At 42.6% G+C, this 18,495-nt stretch overlaps 1 protein-coding gene across 3 annotated transcripts in view; it reads left to right on the top strand.

The window, feature by feature from the left end:
* Positions 1–18,495, top strand: part of Reck (reversion inducing cysteine rich protein with kazal motifs) — a 69,094-nt gene that overhangs the window by 4,935 nt on the left and 45,664 nt on the right. Inside the window, exons 2-6 of one of the 3 annotated variants that reach the window (XM_051157055.1) lie at positions 10,735–10,782; positions 11,702–11,760; positions 14,702–14,776; positions 15,998–16,034; positions 17,364–17,449. In XM_051157055.1, the coding sequence (XP_051013012.1) occupies positions 11,737–11,760; positions 14,702–14,776; positions 15,998–16,034; positions 17,364–17,449 (222 nt within the window). In that variant the 5' untranslated portion in view covers positions 10,735–10,782; positions 11,702–11,736. The remainder of the gene's footprint in view (positions 1–10,734; positions 10,783–11,701; positions 11,761–14,701; positions 14,777–15,997; positions 16,035–17,363; positions 17,450–18,495) is intronic. The other 2 variants (XM_051157069.1, XM_051157061.1) reach the window with 2 other exon arrangements.

Below are 18,495 nucleotides of genomic sequence, written 5' to 3'. Positions count from 1 at the left end.
TCCATGCCTGTAATCCCAACCCTCAGTAGGCAGGGGTTCGAGGCCATGTGAGTTTGAGGCCAGCCTGGTCTATAAAGCGAATTCAGGACAGCAAAGGCTACACAGAGAAAACCTATCTCAGGGGGGAAAAAAAGTCATGCAGTAGCATGTGTCTGTAACTCTAACACTGGGTCCTGGGTATGAAGAAGTGGATCCCTGGAAATCACTGATATGGTCCAGGCTCAATGAGAGACTCTCTTAGAAGAAGAAGGAGGAGGAGGAAGAGGAAGAAGAGGAAGAGATGAAGAAGAAGAAATCACTAAGACCCTCAGACATCACATCTGTTCTCCACCAACATGTGCACTCATGCACACACAAACACATAAATGACTTTAATAAAAAAAAAAAAAACCAGATGTAATGACACACACTTGAATACTAGCACTTGGAAAATGAAGGCAGGAAGATCAAGAGTTTAAAAGTCATTCTCTTCTGGATAGTGAGTTGGAGGTCAGCATGAGCCATATGTGACCCTGTGTCAACAAGATTCACATATCTATTTCTAACCAAGAACTATTTCACTGGGAACTAAGTTTCACACCGTTAGATCCCTTCCTCATAGTGGGAACCCTGGAGAATGAGGAAGGGAATTACCCAAGAATACTGACAACTGGTATCTAGAAGAATCTTCGTAAGACTCACCCTTAGTTCTTTCATAATACCGAATATCTGGGTTAAAGTCCTTTTGGTGTGAAGGTCCAGAAACAAGATATCTGACTGAGATCAGGGGCCAGTTGTGTAGTTTCTAAGTGGAAATTGCCTGCACCGAGGGTGGGACATTTCAGCACACTCTTTACCTTCCAGAGGGCTCAGGAAAGTGGGAAATTGCCAAGTAGCAAGACTGTGTTGGAAAGTCTTTCCCTGCCTCGCTGCTGCTGTGTGTATGCATTTCTTAGTGCTTCTGTGATCTCATCAGCATCCCTAGTTCCAAGTGTCTTCTGGTGGCTGCTTACCTTTCAAACATTTGATTGGCTTTAATTTACATATTTTCTTAAGTCAAGCTGTTTACTGAACTGTGAGGGTATCACTGTAATGTGGATTCTGGGATGAAGTGAGGAAAAATGTCCTGTACTTCCTTTTCTGTTACATGAGCATTATATTGGGCTGGAGGGATGGCTCAGTGGTTATGGCCATTTGCTGTTTTTCCAGAGGGTCTGAGTTCTGTTTTCAGGATGTGCACAACGTGTACGTACGTACACACACACACACACACACACACACACACACACACACACACACACACCTTGGGAAAAAAAGCATAGCAAAAAGGCTGAAAGTGCTGGCTGCTCTTCCAGAAGCCATTCCTAGCACCCATGTGGCTGCTCACATGTCCAGTCCCAGGGGATATGACACCCCATTCTGGCTGCCATGGTCACTGTATGAACAAGGTCCACAGACATACCTGCTGACAAAACACTCACACATATTACGTATGTAAAGTTTAAAGACATTATATAACAGACTATATTATTGTTTTAATTAGTGAGTTGGGTTTTGGTTTTGGTTTGGTTTTTTTGGGTTTTTGAGATAGGGTTTCTCCATGTAGCCCTGGCTGTCCTGTACTCGCTCTGTAGAGCAGGCTGGCATTGAACTCACAGAAATCTGCCTGCCTCTGCCTCCCAAGTGCTGGGATTAAAGGCCTGCACCACCACTGCTCAGTGAGTAGTTCTTTAACTGAGCAGTATACCAGAAGCTTACATCAGTCTCTGATCCCAGAAAAGCTCACATGAAATAATCAGAGAAGAGTCAAGGGTTAAAGGTTTCACTTCTGCCACTTTAAATTAACCAGAAAATCAACTGCCAGATTAGAGAAGAAAGACTTACTGTGAGTCCAGGTGATAAATGTACATTTTCCTCACTAAAATAATTAAATTTTCAGGAAAGGAAGATATTTGGAAATTCTGGAGTTCAACCAGTAGGAAATGGGCAGCAGATTAAGAGAGAATCACCTTGTCTCTAAAAACAGGGAAAAAATGAATGTGGACGTTATGTTGGTATTGGAGCCGAATGAGGTCATTGCAGTGTTGACAGGCAGTGGGCGTGATTTGTAATGCAGAAACAAGCAAGTGTGTGCCTAGTTCTGTGTATGTGTCAACACATGAAGCAGTGTGTGCTGGGCATATGGCTCAGTGTTTGCTTTTGGCTCTCCCTTGGCTGATAAAATATAAAAATAAAGCATATACTTACATATCTTTGAGTCTTTGTTTTGGAGAGACTTGAGGAATTTTATGGATATTTTTCTTTTTAGACAGTCTTACATTGTACCCCAGGTTTGCCTCCAATTCACTGTGACCCTTCTCCCTGAGCCTCCTGGGTGCTAAGATTGCAGGCCTACAGCACAGTGCCCACCTTACATGTTTTAAAGATACAAGTGTGACAATTTGCAAGTCTGTGTTTATAAGTTAAAGTTACAGTTAGTTGTCTTTTAGTGACAACTTTCTAAGTTGTCTTAAAAGTCAGAAATAAAAGATTTCACATACAAAAAATAAGTTCCTATTTTTTAAATTTGTCTTTTTGTTTCTGATTTCATTATTAGCCCAGATTTTTTCCTCTCAATAGTCTAGGATAGATATGAATATATTTATTTATATGCATATTCTTTTTTAATAGTTCTTTGTGATGTATTTATTAGAGAACCTATTTTCTTTAGCAAAGAAAACAGGAATGGCTTTGCAATGACAAGATTGAATTGCAGCCTCGGGGAGGCTTCTTTGGAAAAATCCCTTTTAACTTCAAAAAGCCTGTAATTGTAGGGGTATTATTTTTAGATTGTGGTGTATATTTGCTTCCTTAAATGCTAGCTAGCCTTAGCGATTGCATTTTCCTAGTGCGGCTGGAGTGTGAGCATGCCGCTTGCTTGCCTCTGTTTAGTTTGCATGTGGTCTCCAGCGGCAGCCAGGCCTTGGTGTTTCTGATTATTGGATAATTCTGCTCAAATATTCCTAGGCTATACCAATCCTTCTTAAAACCAGCAAGCATGGCCTTTAGCAGTTCCCTTTTGGTTTTCATTACTTTCATAATCAAAGTCTTAGACTAAGACTGCAAGATGACATCTGTATCTCTTCAATAAGTTTAAACCGATGTTTTTTATTCTTATGTCAATATCGGGTTTTATTTTGAACTCTTCTCTCCTTGTCCAGTTCCATTTTATGACAAAGAGCAGAGTTTTAAACTGCAACAAATTAGGTGAACAAATAGGCAAATTAGAGTCAAATTATAAAATCAAACGTTTCTGGAATACTTGCCTTGCAGAAAGCACTCAGCATTGCATTGTACGGTTTTGCTTTTATTTGATTTTGTTTTATGTTATCCCCCACCCCTGTGCCCCAGTTATAGCTGAATGATGATCCGCTTTAATTATCCTAAAAAGATAAAGACCTTTAATATCTCCTTTAATTGCATTCAGCTTAGTAAAGGGATATGAATGGAGTAAGTAAGTGTATACATTTATTTCCTGAAAAGGATGTAATGCTAAAGATTGTAAGTTTTTATTGTTTAAAAGTAAGAAAAATGTGCACTAATACAGTAATGTCTGCTGTACAGAATGAGTGGAGCAGTGGCTCCCGGGCCTGTTGGTGGAGGGTAGCAGTCCTCCCAGGGACAGAAATGTGCTATTAGAGAAGATGCTCGGTTGAGGGTGAAGTGGTTATTACTTCTTTTATCCTGTTTTGTCAGAAGTACCAGAAAAAGCTTTGGAAAAGCTAAAAGGAAGTATGCCAGAATCTCAGCTGAGGTTGTGGCGGGACACTTGGAGTAAAAATCGTTTTCCTTTTTATCTTTATTTTCCAAATTTTATGGTTTCTTTCTTTTTTGTACATATGCATTTTTTATTTTAGCTTGTACCAACACAAATACACAACTGTCACCTCAAAAGGGTAGGCGGTAGTTTATTCTGAAGCCAAATGTAAGTGGCCATAGCCCAGGAACAGATGTAGGTTACCCCAAATTCCGTGTCCCAATGTAGTAACAATTTGATGAAATTTTTATAGTCAGAGAACAAAGGAAGTCATAAATCAAGGCACTTCCAGACACATTGGTGGGGACATTAAATAGGTGGGTTGGGCAAAGCGGGGCGACTTCTGTGGGCCTCGTGCTGCCTGCTAGTATTCTTAGCCTTTTGGCTGGTGAAAACTAGGATTTTGTTAACTGAATACATTCCAAAAAGTCACAGTGTGTTTAAGGGGCTAAAGATAGCCCAAGATAAATTGTAATTAGGCTCTGGACCTACAGCATTACATCCTCTCCACTGCCATTGAAGTGAAACTGTTCACCAACCTCACAGAAGGCTCAGCTGAAGGTGCAGTTTCTTTCTGGAAACTTCTCATTTGACCTTCAGTATTAAATGTAAAATGGAGGAAGGGCTTCTGTATTTATATTTTAAGTAAAATCTCCAGTTGCTCTCAGAGTTTTAATTAGAGTACATTTCGTGACTGTTTTAAATAGACCTTTGTTTCAAGGAACTTTTTTTCCCCAAAAAATTCCTAGGCCCAAATCAGACTCCTGTCTGCCTGCTTGTTTTCTTTTCATTAAGCCCATGTTTATTGGGACCATATGTTATTCTGAGTTATCTTTACTACAAATCAGCTGCATTTTCTGCCCTCACATGACCTTCGTGTTAAGAAGGTAGAAGAAAGTACCAGGTTCTAGAGCACATCAGGTCAATCAAGGGCCTTCCTCCCCTCCAGGGGGGCTGCAGACACAGTGCCTTTGCAGGAATGCTTGAGCAGTCCCTCAGTCAGAGGGCTACACAGGGCACTTTCACCCTTAGAGTCAGGGCACAGCATGCTGGGATTGCAGCTCTGTGCCATACCATCAGGCTGAAAAGAATCTCTAAGTCAGACACTGAGAACTCACAGAAACAGCACAGAAGAAACTGCAGTACTGTCTTTTTAAGAAAATCTCTTTCTTATTCACTTTTTTACTCATTCTTTCCCCCTCCACTACTAATCCTATTTTCAATGTAAAAACCAGTGTTTATTTCATTTGTGTACAAGAACTATAGATTTTATTTGACTGGCGAATTATATTGTAGATATTGCTGTTTGTGCACACATATCTAGGTTTACATATATTTAAGCCATTGTCTAAAATATATTTTTATCTCCTTGTCTCTGACTTTGCAGTCCTAGATGTCCTCCGTCAATTTAGCTATGCCTTTTATAGGCAAGAATAGTTATATGTTTCAGCTGGGTATCCCAGTGTGTTCCTGCTGGTTTTATAGATTCCTGAGTTCCTCTGTGACCATAGTGTTGTTTGGCATCCTTTTTCCTTTCCTCTAATTTGGTATTTCTCAAACTGGCATTCTGAGATGTTAACACTTGTCATGAAGAAAGTGTTCTGTGTGCTTGGGACATCTCCATAGTAAGTCCCTCATTAGCAAATTAACAAGCACATTAATGTTTAAATGGCTTCCTGCAGTCCTGCAGTAAAAAGCTAGCTGCTTGGGGTTGTTGAGAAGGCTCAATATGTAAATGGTACTGGCTGCTAAATCTGAAGATTTGAGTTCAATCCCCAGGGCCCAAGTGGTAGAAGGAGAGAAGCCACCCCCACTCCTCAGATTGCCCTCTCTACACAGGTACTGTGATGTGTAGCCGCACGCATGCACGCACGCATGCACGCACGCCTAAACTGTAAGTTTTAATTGACTACAAAAAAGAGAAGGGTAACCGGGAGGTGGTGGTGCACACCTTTAATCCCAGCACTCGGGAGGCAGAGGCAGGTGGATCTATGTGAGTTTGAGGCCAGCTTGGTCTACAAAGTGAGTCCAGGACAGCCAAGGCTACACAGAGAAACCCTGTCTTGAAAAAAAAACAAAAAACAAAAAACAAAAAAAGGAAAGAAAGCCGTTTGGTTGCTGGGAGATGGATGAGTGATCAAAGCGCTTTGCCACACAAGCATGAGGATGGGAGTTCAGATCCCTAACACCCACGGAACAGGTTTGCCAATCCCAGCTTCAGTGAGTGGAGGCAGGAGATCCTCAGAGCAAGCTGGCTAGCAAGACTAATCATATCAGCAAACTTGGGGCTTCTCAAAAGACCTTGCCTCAATAAATAGAATGGAAGAGCAATTGTGATGATTCTGACATCAGCCTTAGGTCTCCACAAACAAACATTACACCATGTCCACATGCATACACACACATACACACACACACAGAGAGAAATTCTACAAAGAAGCCTATTTGAGCACAAGCTTACAGACCTTGTCTATATTTGTCTCTTTTCTCAATCCTTAAGGGACCAGTGCAGACCTTGACAGCTTCAGTTCAAGCCCACAAGAAGACACAGCGCAGTCCTGTTATCATACCCACCCTGTTTCACACAGAAGGTGGATGCTGGCCCCTCCCTCTTCATCTGGCACTGCCTTTAAGAATCCTGGCTAGGAGTTTATCCTAGACAACAGACACTTAGAAACTGCATTTCATAGAAGGCATTGAACTCTTCACCCACAGGGAACCTAAGGCAGGACAAGGCCTGGCATCTCACTCTTCATCTTGTGTCTGACTCTTTTACTTTGGCTCAGACTTCTGCTTGACTGTGGGCATATTAATCACCGAAGGGGCATCTGTCTCCCTGATCCGTCTCACTCCCTTCGAGGCTGAAGTCACAGAGATAAGCACTGTCCTAACCCTTAGGAACAACCAAACCTCCCAGGACACCCCACGTGTCCTCTCCTTCTGGAGCAGAAGGAGTCACTGTGTAGGAACCAGCTTGGTCCCTCCAGCTTATGACAGCTTGAACAAGTTTTTAGGACCCTGTTTGTGAAAACCGAGACAAAGGTCAGCCAGACCACACCGTAGCCAGGACTGCTTAGTTACTCTTGCCCACTGCTTCAATCCCTTCTCATTTAAACCCACAGTTCCTATCAGTACCCTAAAGACAAGCTTGGGGCCACTATACCTCTTTGTTTCTCTTCAAGCACATTTATTAGCTCTCTGCCTTTCACTATTACTCATCTCTTTAATTGGTGTGTTAAGATAGGGGCTGCCAGAGCCAGACTGGCTATCCCTATAACTCTAGTTATGCTACCACATGACTGCAGTTTACCTGAAGTTAAAGAATACAACCCTTTGTGCACTATAGTGTTCCTGTCTCTCAGCACAGTACCCCCTCTTGAGCCCACACCCCCATCCCATCAACCACCTCAGTTCACTGTGTTCTTTCTGCTTGACCTCCAGTTGGGAATACTACAATCCAGTTCTGCCATAACCACCCAGAGTCTGCTCAGACCCTGCCAGCTAAAGGGTGTGGCCTTACCAAGACTGCTTTCTACCTATGCCAACCTTACTTCAAGTTCTTTGAGTACAGTGGAGCCTTTCTTAGCTCATGGTGACCTTAACCAGGGAATTGAAGACACTGGATAGTCAGTCGCTGAAGTCCTCCTAGCTGGTAGCTTTTGAGTATGTTGTCTCATGCCTAAGAGTAAGAAACATTGACAAGAATCAACCAGAGCAAACAGCTTTACTAAAAAACCATAGGAAAAAACTCCTAGGTGTGAGCAGGTCCTTGCTGGGGGAGCGCTGGTGTGCTGCCCTGCCCAGTGATCTTTCATGGATTCTATAGTAGGGATTGGGTAGAGAATGAGGCCATTTCTATTGGAATTGGTCGCTTTTGAGGACATGTGGACTATGCCATTAAGGAATCCACAGGCCCAGCCAGTTTCTTACTCAAGGAAGGGGTCATGTGCAGTGTGACTAGCTTCTGATCACCTGATCTCTCCCTTGCTAAGGAAGCTAGCTCCTGTCTCACCAGGTTAAAGTCTTTTTTTATTTTTTATTTTATTTTTTATTGAGTGTATGCCATGTATGTGTAGGTACCTGTAGAGGCCAAAAGAGGGTGTTGGATCCCCTGGGGCTAGAGTTAAAGGCAATATTGAGCTGCCTGATATTGGTGCTAAAATTGAACCCCCGTCCTCTGGAAAAGTAGCAAGCCCTTTTAACCACAGAGCTATCTCTCCAGCTACACTCACATACTTTAGAACTGGGTTCAGATCCAACATTCCTGTGATCAGGTTCAGTAGCTCACGAGAACAATTCAGAGCTCAGATCAGCAATATACTTCAAATTACTCTTTGTAGAGTAGCTCCAAGATAGAGTACATGCTCAGTATACAACTGCTGTCTTATATAAAGGATAGGAGCCAGGAGGACCAGCCAAATAAAGACTGTCAGGGCCAGGTCTGGGAGGAAGTACAGAGCACCCTGTTCCTTCTCAAGGAATCAATCAACCCCCACCCCCACCCCACCCCCCCGTGTGTGTGTGTGTGTGTGTGTGTGTGTGTGTGTGTGTGTGTGTGTGCGCGTGTGTGTGCGTGCGTGCGCGCGCGCGCGTGCATGTGCATGTGCATGCACGCACGCTCGCAGCTTAGTTTTGAAACAGGGTCTCACTGTGTAGCTCTGGCTGGCTAGAGCTCACTCGCTATGTAGGCCAGGCTGGCCTTGTGTTCAGACACCTCTGTTAGGTTTAAAGGCATGTGCCACCAGACCCTGCAGAATCAGTGCACGTTTACATATATAACACCTCCCCAGCACATCAGTGTGGTCACCAGCCAGGGAAGCTTAACTGAGCTTCTTGTCTAGGATTAGCTGAATTATGGGTCAAATGGTTGAACTCACTACCCACTCCTCTCCCACCACTAAAGGTTGAGAGGACAAGTTGACACAGCACTCAAATCCCCAACCCTCTGGCTACAGTGCTAGTCTTTCAGGCCTGCCCAGTCCCCATCCTGAAGCATCCAGTTGACTTGCTTCATACCATAACAAAGGCACTCCTACTATTGAGGAAATTCCAAGGGCCTACAGTCTTCCCTCTCCAGAGCTAGAACAAAAGCCACCCAGAGTCCTCATTGTACAACCTAATCCTGGGAAGAGGGTGTGTGTGTGTGTGTGTGTGTGTGTGTGTGTGTGTGTGTGTGTGTGTGTGTGTGTCTTCTTGAACTGAGAAGAGGATGTGTGTACCTTTGAGAGGTAGGCTTTGCCTTCACTGGTCCACACTGATAACAGTATCTTTTGTGTGTGTATGTGTGTGTGTGTGTGTGTGTGTCTTCTTGAACTGAGAAGAGAAGAGGATGTGTGTACCTTTGAGAGGTAGGCTTTGCCTTCACTGGTCCACACTGATAACAGTATCTTTTAGATTCCTAAATATTGTGGCCAATGTGAATTCCACATCAGGTGATAGCAGCTTCTAACACATGCTGCCTTCTTGAAATATTTTTACTTAGTTGGTTTCTTGATCACTGTTCTAGCAGGCAGAACATGCTCTTGCTCTAAAGGGGATAAGAAATCGTTTATTCTGAGCTAAATATGAGTGACCATGGCCCAGGAACATGGATTCTGGTTACCCTGGATGACATGGTCCACTGTGGGAAAACTTCTGTAGTCGGACAACAGAAGAAAGTAATAAATCAGGACATCAGGCTGGTGGGTTGTAGCAAAGTGGGGAGATTTCTGCTGTAGGCTTCAGGTGCTGTCTGGTTGCACTCTTAATTTGGGGGTTAGTGGAAGCTGGTTAGTGATCTGCTAAGTTGATACATTCCAGAGATTTTACCTGATAGTCAAAAGGATGTCATGTCTGGCACAGAAGTGGTTAATAAATGGCTCTTAGGGGACTAAAGATAGCCCAGGATCATTGGGTTTACGGGAAGTCCTAATCGGTCTGTAGAATGTTCAACTAAAAGTGGCTTTTTTAGGGAACTTGTGTGCACAGTTCTTCTCTTAGTGTTCTTCCCATGTGTTGACTACTGTTCTTCACTTAACACATACAAAGTAAACAAACAAGCAAACAAATAACGAAAAGGAAATTATCAGAGATGTTCAGTATGTGACCTTTTTTCCTTTTTCTTAGACAGGGTCTCATGCAGCGCAGACTGGCCTTGAACTCCTAATCTTCCGGCTTTTTCATCCCATATGCAAAGATCACAGATATGAACTACCACACCCAGCTGGCAGCTGACTTTCTAAGCAAATTCATTTTCTTCTTCTTCTTCTTCTTTTTTTTTTTTTTTTTGGTTTTTCAAGACAGGGTTTCTCTGTGTAGCCTTGGCTGTCCTGGACTCGCTTTGTAGACTGGGCTGCCTTCACAGAGATCCACCTATTGGAGGTTGGTCTGATGTATTTTGATCCTAATTACTGATTGCAGTCTTTGTGCCCCCAAGACTGCTATGTAACCTTGCCTAAAAATTTATTTCTATTTGGCCAATAAAAAGCTAACACACCTAGGCAGGGCAAAAGTGAGAGGCGTGTCTAAGGTTCTGGGCTTTCTGGAAGGGGACCACAGGAAGAAGGAGGAGGAAGGCAGCCCCATGGCTTAGGTGTAGGAAGAAGCACTTAGCTGGTGAGAATGGAGATTTGGCCCAGATGATGATAATTAGCAAGTATTATGGACGGGAGGTATCTTGATAGAAAGTATTAGAAGGGAGTGGCATGGGATTGGGGCAGGATATGGTATTTCTGTCCCAATATGGAAGGTAGTTTAGGGGATTAAGATCTGCCCTGCCCCAGGTTAACCAAGGCTATTTTAAAATATAACAGATGTCTGTGTCTTGATTGATTGCTAGTGGGTTAGAAAATACTACCATAATAATAATTTTAGGCCTTATAAAAAAACATTATTATGCCATACTGCTAAAATAAGTGCAGCATCCATCTGCCTCTGTCTCCCTGACTGCTGGGATTAAACAAATTCATTTTCTTTTTCAGCCTTCTGTCTGTCTTCTATCTCTGTGGGTACCTGACACTGCTTGTCAGGTATGTCACTTAGTGGTTGACTCTCCTGCTGTATTTGAGCCACACTTCAGGGTCCTATACACATCTCAGATGTTGCTGTTCATTAGGACCTGGTGCTGTACTTACTTTTCAGGAGAAACTCTCCCTAGATAGCTCCACATCGCTACCCTTTATATTCATGACTTGGCATTTGGGGCTTCAGGCTCTTGGCTGTACTCCAAGCTTTGACTTTGGACTTTACCAGAGTTTCCATCTGAATACCCTTTAGGAACCTCAAGTCCAACAAGTCCTAAACAAAGTTCACTACTTTAAAAACAAGTTAGCTTTGTGTTACAGTTAATAAAATGTTGTCCATAGAGTAATTCGGGGGGCGGGGGCTCTGTGTAGCCTTGGGTGTCCTGGACTCACTTTGTAGACTCCTAGGCTGGCCTCAGGGAATTAACAGAGATCTGCCTCCCTCAGCCTCCCTTAGTGCTGGAATTAAAGGTGTGAGCCACATCTGGCTCCATAGAGTAATCTCACGGACTGAAAATTATAATATATAAAAACAATCTTAGTAGAAAATATAGAAAGTACACACTAAATAGTGACTTTTTATGTTATATCACTTTTGCTATATGACAGACTTTCCTATTAGTTGCTTTTGGGTAAGGACCATGTCTCCAAGCCTAGCACCTGAGTTGTAATAGATACTCACTGATCGTTGAGTTAAAATGAGAAATGGCAGCCAGATGTGGCAGTACATACCATAGGGCCAGCCTCTGACACCAGCACTTTGAGGCTGAGTTGGGAGGATGAGGAGTGTGGGGCCCAGTTTGTGCAATATATTAGGGGGGCCTGTCTCAAAAACAGAAAACAACAGAGAGCATCTATTGAGCAGCCAGCCACATTGTATAATCCTGACACGTAAACCTGAGACATCCGTTTCCTTTCTCCCCAGGCGCTGTGTGCTGTAATCATTCAAAGGATAACCAAATGTGCCGTGATGTGTGTGAGCAGGTAAGCTTGGTAATAGTTGTGAACACAATCAGATAAGGAGTCTATTAATTTGTTTTTGCAAAAGTCTGTTGTATAACAGCTTACACATAGTATACACCACAAATAATATGTTAACTGATGTAAAGCACTGAAAAGGGACACATAATCATAACCTGAAAAATATAGGAAACACTCAGGTCAACCTAGATTGAGGGCTTTCCCTTGAAACAATAGCCTGTACTTTTCAGACTTATCAGTCATATTAAAAATTCCACTATTTAAAGAAAATCCTACTATTGTAATTCAAAGAAAGACTAAAAAACATGATTCCAGATAAAATTAACTGACGAGACTTGACTGCCGAATACAATACATGAAGAAGCTAGGATCTTACAGAGAGGGATTGCTTCAGTAGAACTTGTACACTCAACCAGAGAAATTCAAACTGCTAAAACTTTAAGACTGCTAGTCCATAATGTCCAACAGGTCTACCAATTATTAAACTTCTCATTTGCTGTAACTCTCTCAGCACACACACATCATTTTAAGACTCATGAGGAACAGTGAGATTACTTGGTCCTATATTCTAGCATGGGCTTGGGATGTAAAATGCTTACCTAGCATGCTCAAAACCTTGGGTTCTTGTCCTGAGTTCAATTCCCAGCAAGTACATGGTAGCCTATAACCATCTATAGTAAGATCTGGCACCCTCTTTGGGCTTGCAGCCATACATGCAGACAGAACACTGTATACATAATAAATAAATCTTAAAAAAAAAAAAAAAAAACAAAAAAACAGGTTTCACTCTGTAGCCCAGGCTGGCCTAGAACTTACTATGTAGCCCAGGCTGGCCTCAAATCCCCATAGCCATCCTGCCTCAGCCTCCCTACTGCTGGGATTACAGGGATGAGCCACCACACTTAGCTGATATATAACTTTCTTGGAATTGCTTTGATGAACAAATTCAGTCATTTATCCTGTTGAGCTTCCCATAGTTTAAACTTTGTTTTTCAAATCTCTCCAGTATTATTTAATATCTTCTGTCTGTGTGTCTTAGTAGTCAGTAGTTTGATTTAAAGCAGAACTATCTAGTTAATACCGTGCTTTATCAGGGTTCTCTGGGGAACAGAACTGAAAGGATGAATACACGTACAGAGACACACATGAAGGGGGTGCTCACTGTGTGTGTGTGTGTGTGTTTGTGTGTGTGTGTGCGTGTGTGTCTCAGCCTTACAGGCTGTGGTGTGAATAAGGATCCAGTAGTTGGCAGTCTCAGCAGTCTGGTATGGGAGTCCCAGGGGAGTCGGAGAGTCTGCCAGTGTTGAGTTACACTGGAGTCCCGGAGAAGTGAGTTCTAACACAGTCAGGACCGGCTAGGAGAGATGAACTTCTAGTGAGCGTGAGGGCAGCAGACAGGAAGCACTGCTACACTCTTCTGTGCCCTTTCATGTGGGGTGTCGCCAGAAGGTGTGGCCCAGACTTAGGCCCAGATCTTCTGACTGCAAAGACCCTGGTTTACAATGGGTCTCCCACCTCAAAAAATGCAACCTAGAAAATCTCCCACAGGTGCTTCCAGATGCTAGGGTTGTGGTTACTTCCAAATGTAGTCAAGTTGGAAACAAGATTTAACCCTCACAAACCTAAAATGTGACTAAGGAGCCTGGAACTCAAGTTTTTATTTTGCTAAATTTTTTACTCAAGCTCACTATGCACCAGGTTTGGCCTCCTTTCTCTTCGCATGGGCTAGGGTTACAGGCCTAAACCACCATATCCTATGTAATTTTCCGTGTGTGTGTGTGTGTGTGTGTGTGTGTGTGTGTGTGTGTGTGTGTGTGTGTGTTGGAATTACAGATAGTGCCCCATACTCTGCTATTTATTTAATTTTATTTTATTTATATTTAAATTGAACAGCCAGGTTTGCTTTACATCTCCCTAATGACGTTAGGCCAGACAGTTTATCAGACTGGAAGACGTTTTTGGTTGTTTTGTTTGGCATGTCTTCTCCATGAATGATACTAGGTGTAGCTGTCTCTCTTTATGATGTCAGTCACTGCTGACAATCGCCTCAATGCACTGATTCACTAGATAGTGCAAAATGGTGATATTCTAGGTCCTGTTACTTTCTAATTATAGTTGCAGGTTATGGAAACAGGTGGCTACTGAGTACAGTTAACTGGAAATGAATCCTTTTCATTGTCCTTACCATCCATGCATTGTACAGCCTTAACTTTGCAGGTAACTGGGAAGGTCTCTCAGTGACATAAAGATTTATATTTCACTGAGATACCAAACTATAATTGTGCTAGTGAAATTGCTGTGTGGGGCGGGTCATTTACTCCCTTAACATGAAAGCAAACCTTGCAAGCTCTTCAGCATGTGCATTCAGAGATGGCTCTGTCTCTGTTCCATGGCGTTTTCTTTAAGCTTACACCACGGTGCGTAACAAATTTCACCACACTAATAGCAAGGGTAAAGTAAACATGGTTTATTTTGAAATTACCACCAGTTGATTAAAAACAACTTGTAGAACAGCTAAAATAGTCATCTTTTCTTCCTTTTCTCTTTCTTCCTCTCTTGGTCTTTTATTCCCTCCCCCAATAGGTTGTTGGCTTATTTTCCTCCACTTCTGGTTAATAGAGAAGATTCCCAACGTGGAGTGATTAGACTGCTTTTTTGTTTGTTTGTTTCCTAAATAATGTTAGAAGAAATGGTACCTCAGAAGCTTCCCATGCTATGCTGGCACTGTGGAGGCTGAAGCAGGAGGGTCCTGAGCCCACAGCAGCCAGAGCTGGGAGTGAGACCAAGTGTGACAAATCTCCATCTAGAGCCTCCAACAGTCTCTTTATAAAAGACAAGCATGCTAGGTAGCTGATACAGCTAGAGGACAATACTTTTATCCTTCTTTCTTAAAAAAAAAAAAAAACTAAAAGGTTTTGGCTTTTCTTTTCTTTCTTTCAAACAGATTTTCTCCTCAAAAAGCGAATCCCGATTGAAACACCTGCTGCAGAGAGCCCCAGATTATTGCCCAGAGACGATGGTGAGTCTTGTCGCCAAGGAAGCTTTGCACACACGAGCTGCTCTGATGAGTTACTTTTAGATTTATCAAACTTCTTCACTGTGGCTGGAATGTGTGATCAGAATAAAAATTTAAACATAATTTAAAAAAAAATCTTACACATTTCTAAATAGATTAGTGTCTTTCACCTTTTATCTTCTATTTTAGGGCCTAGGTATACAAACAATCTTAAATATAAATGTATTCTGTCTTTAAATTTCACTCTAGTATTTCATCTAGAATTTAGAATTTTATCGTTGATTTGACTAATTTTATGAAAACTATAATAACTAAATCTTACATTTATTTGGATTTGGAAGATTGAATGTGAGATAAGGGAGAGTGTGTGGTTTATTTCTAACTCTATTTTCTGGCACACTTTTATTGATACACTGCTTGAAGTCTGAATCAGGAAGTTTGACATGTCGCCAGAGTCTGGGCTGTTTTCATTGTTTGGAGTGTGTCGGGGCCAGGCCAAGAGAGCCCGAGCACGTGTTCATGAGGAACCGTAGATAGAGTGGCCTCTGTTATATGGAAAGGGGACGAGGCCGATGATGGTCAAACAGTTCTGACTTCTTTTCCTTAAGTTGCTCAGCAGACACTTTCTGTGTGCTTGGAAAAGGTAACTCTTTCTTTTATTTTATGTATGGGTAGTTTGCCTGCATGCATGTGCATATCCCCTGGAGCTAGAGTTACAGACAGTTGTGAGCTGCCATGTGGGTGCTGGGAATTGAACCTAGGTCCTCTAGAACTGCTGTGCCATCTCTCCAGACCCTGGAAAAGGTAACCAACAAATAACCTGAGTGACCTGGTTTATTCTCAGCACTTTTAAGTGGGAAAACAAGAAAACAATATGCAGTAGTTCTCATTCCCGTCTTAAAATGGCTTCTTATACTTTGTGTGTGTGCATGCATGTGTACGTGTGTGCACCATGGCTAGTGCATTGTGAGTAGAGCTCAGTGTGTGCAGGCGCTTCTCCCTTCCACCATGCGGGTCTATGGGGCCCAGGAATTGGCAGTATCACCCTTTACCCACTAAAGTATCACACCTACCCAGATTTTATTATTTTTTAATATGAATTTAGCCCTGGGACATTGACTATGTGATCCCAGCCATAACCCAATTGTGCAAAATTTCTGTAGAAATTATCATGTGTAGAAGCTAGTTATTTGCATAAAAACATTTTGGTCATTACAATTTCAGGTTGAAATTTGGAGTTGCATGAATTCATCTTTGCCAGGTAAGCAAACTTATTTTAAGAATGTAAAATCTGCATCATATGATTTGTTGTTGCATTGTATGAGTGCATGTGTGAGCACATGTGCTCACATGCTCATGCGTGTGCAACTTTCCAGGAGTTGGTACTCTCCTCCTGCCTTTTGAGCTGGGTCTCCTGCTTCTGCTTTGCTGCTTACTGGCCTGTGAGCTTCAGCCTCCTGTCCTGCCATAGGCGTGCCAGGAGTGTGGTGTGCACTACCTGCTTCATCCATCTTTTTACCGGAGTTCCAGACATTGTCAGGAGTGCATGGAAGCAGTTTTACATGCAGAGCCATCCCACCAGCCCCTCAGTATTCAGAAATTTTCTCCTCTCTTTGCCTTTAACACCCGCATTTCCAAATGTATAGTTTAATCTCATCCTGTCAGTCCTATGTAACTTTTTTTTTTAATGGCAGTGACTTTGGCTGGCCTGGCCTGGAACTCTCCAGGTAGAACAAACAGGCCTGCTTCAGACTCATAGAGACCCAACTTCCTCTGCATCCCTGGTGCTGGCATTAAAGACATGAGCTCTCATGCTTAGCCCTAACTGCAGCTCTTACCTCCACTTCTGCCATTCTCCTGAAAGCAGTCTCTGAGAGATCCCCAGCACCTCCTGACCCCTGGACCTTTGGGTCTTCCTACTCTTTGATGTTCCTGTTGCCAGTGATCTTATCAGCTGTTACCTCCCTGTAATTTCACGCTGGCTGTAACCTTACACTCTCATCTGCCTCCTCTTCTATACTTTTTCTACTCTGCAGAACTCTTCCTGCCTCTCCCACACTGGCCAGCTAGGTTGTTACTAGTCACCTCTAGGAAGGATGCTTGCTGTTTGTGACTGGTAGACATCACTGCCTAGATCTCTGTGTTCAGATTACATCTGAAGTACAAAAGCAGCATTAGCAGAAAGATACCAGGACAAAAAGCTGCAAATTACCTTTGATTGCTCTTTCTTCCTAGATCCAGTGACATGACCTTTGCAAGATCTTATATCTGTGTTTTCTATTCCTAGTTCAAGTCTTTGTTACCACACTCTTAGGATAGAATATTATAATTAATTTATGATTAATGTCTAACTGCATTACATGTGTCTTTCTCATCATCTGAAAGAACACCTCAGGAGATTTCTACTTCCATTGCAATAAAGCCTAAATTCTGGACCCTGGGCCAGAGGAGTTCATGATCGTTTGAGGCCTTGCTGTCGGAACTAGTTTTCTCATGAACATATAGTGACATGTAATAATATCCATTCTTTTTATATTACTTGTCTTCATTGATACTTATGACCAAAAATTTTGAACATTTTGTCTTTCAGGTGTGTTTAAGAAGTCCGATGGCTGGGTTGGCTTAGGCTGCTGTGAACTGGCTATTGGCTTGGAGTGTCGACAGGCATGCAAGCAGGTAACACCTGACAATCAAGCTTTTAGGTTAGGTTTTTGAGTTTTAGCTGTGTGGTTTCTGAGACCTGTCTGCTTCATAGCGGTAGAGAGATGACCAGAGAAACTGCGCATTCAGCATTAGGCTTGCTTCTTGATTGCTGCCGCTGTATGTGAGGGCCTCAATCTTCTCTGGCTCTTTTTCTTTCTTTTCTTAGGTTTATTTGTTTCTTTATTTATTTTATGTGTGTGGGTGTTTTGCCTGTATTTATGTCTATGTACCACATGTGTACCTGGTGCCTGGGTCCTCTGGTAGAGCACCAGTGTTCTTAGCCATTAAATCATCTCTCCAGCCCCTGTTTTCTTCCTTCCATCTTTTTGCCACACACAGAGAATATATTGGGATCAAGGCATTTTGTCCTTTGCACAGGACATGGAGTGGCTCGGCCACTCCAAATGGTCATGTAATTTCAGGGTGTTGCTGGATGAGAGCAATGATGCGGTTTGTTTATTTTGTGTTCATCTTCCTTCTCTTTTTCACTGTGGCTTTACTGAGTGTGTGCTCCTATCCTTTCTCTGCTCTGAGGTGCATGCGACTCTTGTAAGCCAGGCTTCTCTTTGATTAAGTGCATCTCTGCTTCAATCAACAGGCCCCGAGTTCTTTAGTGCATGTTTTTTAGTGGCTCCTCCGCTTGGTAATATTAGCTTCCTGGGCCTCTGTTCCAAGTGGTGGCTATAGATCCAACTGGGAAGCTAGCTGTTTATGTGGTCACTTAAACTAACCTGAGAACAGCCTGAAGCTTGCTCTAGAGAACTTTCTCTGGGATATGTGAGATGTCAATGTCACCTTCACCTCAGTCATTGAATTTATGTTTGTGTTTTTGTGAAAGGGTCCTTGTGTAGCCCTGGCTGCCTGTAACTCCTATGTAGATCAAGCGGGTCCCATTTTACAGTTCTTCTGCCTCTGCCTCATGAGTGCTGGGATTATAGGAGTGAGCCACCACACCCAGCCTCACCTTCACCTTTACACACACACTGGGCTACAGCCTGCCCTGAACATTTGGGCAGCAC

The sequence above is a fragment of the Acomys russatus genome, chromosome 2, assembly GCF_903995435.1.
Source record: "Acomys russatus chromosome 2, mAcoRus1.1, whole genome shotgun sequence".
NCBI lineage: Eukaryota > Metazoa > Chordata > Mammalia > Rodentia > Muridae > Acomys > Acomys russatus.
The sequence above is the reverse complement of the archived record's forward strand: the minus strand, read 5'-3'. Positions and strand labels throughout refer to the sequence as shown.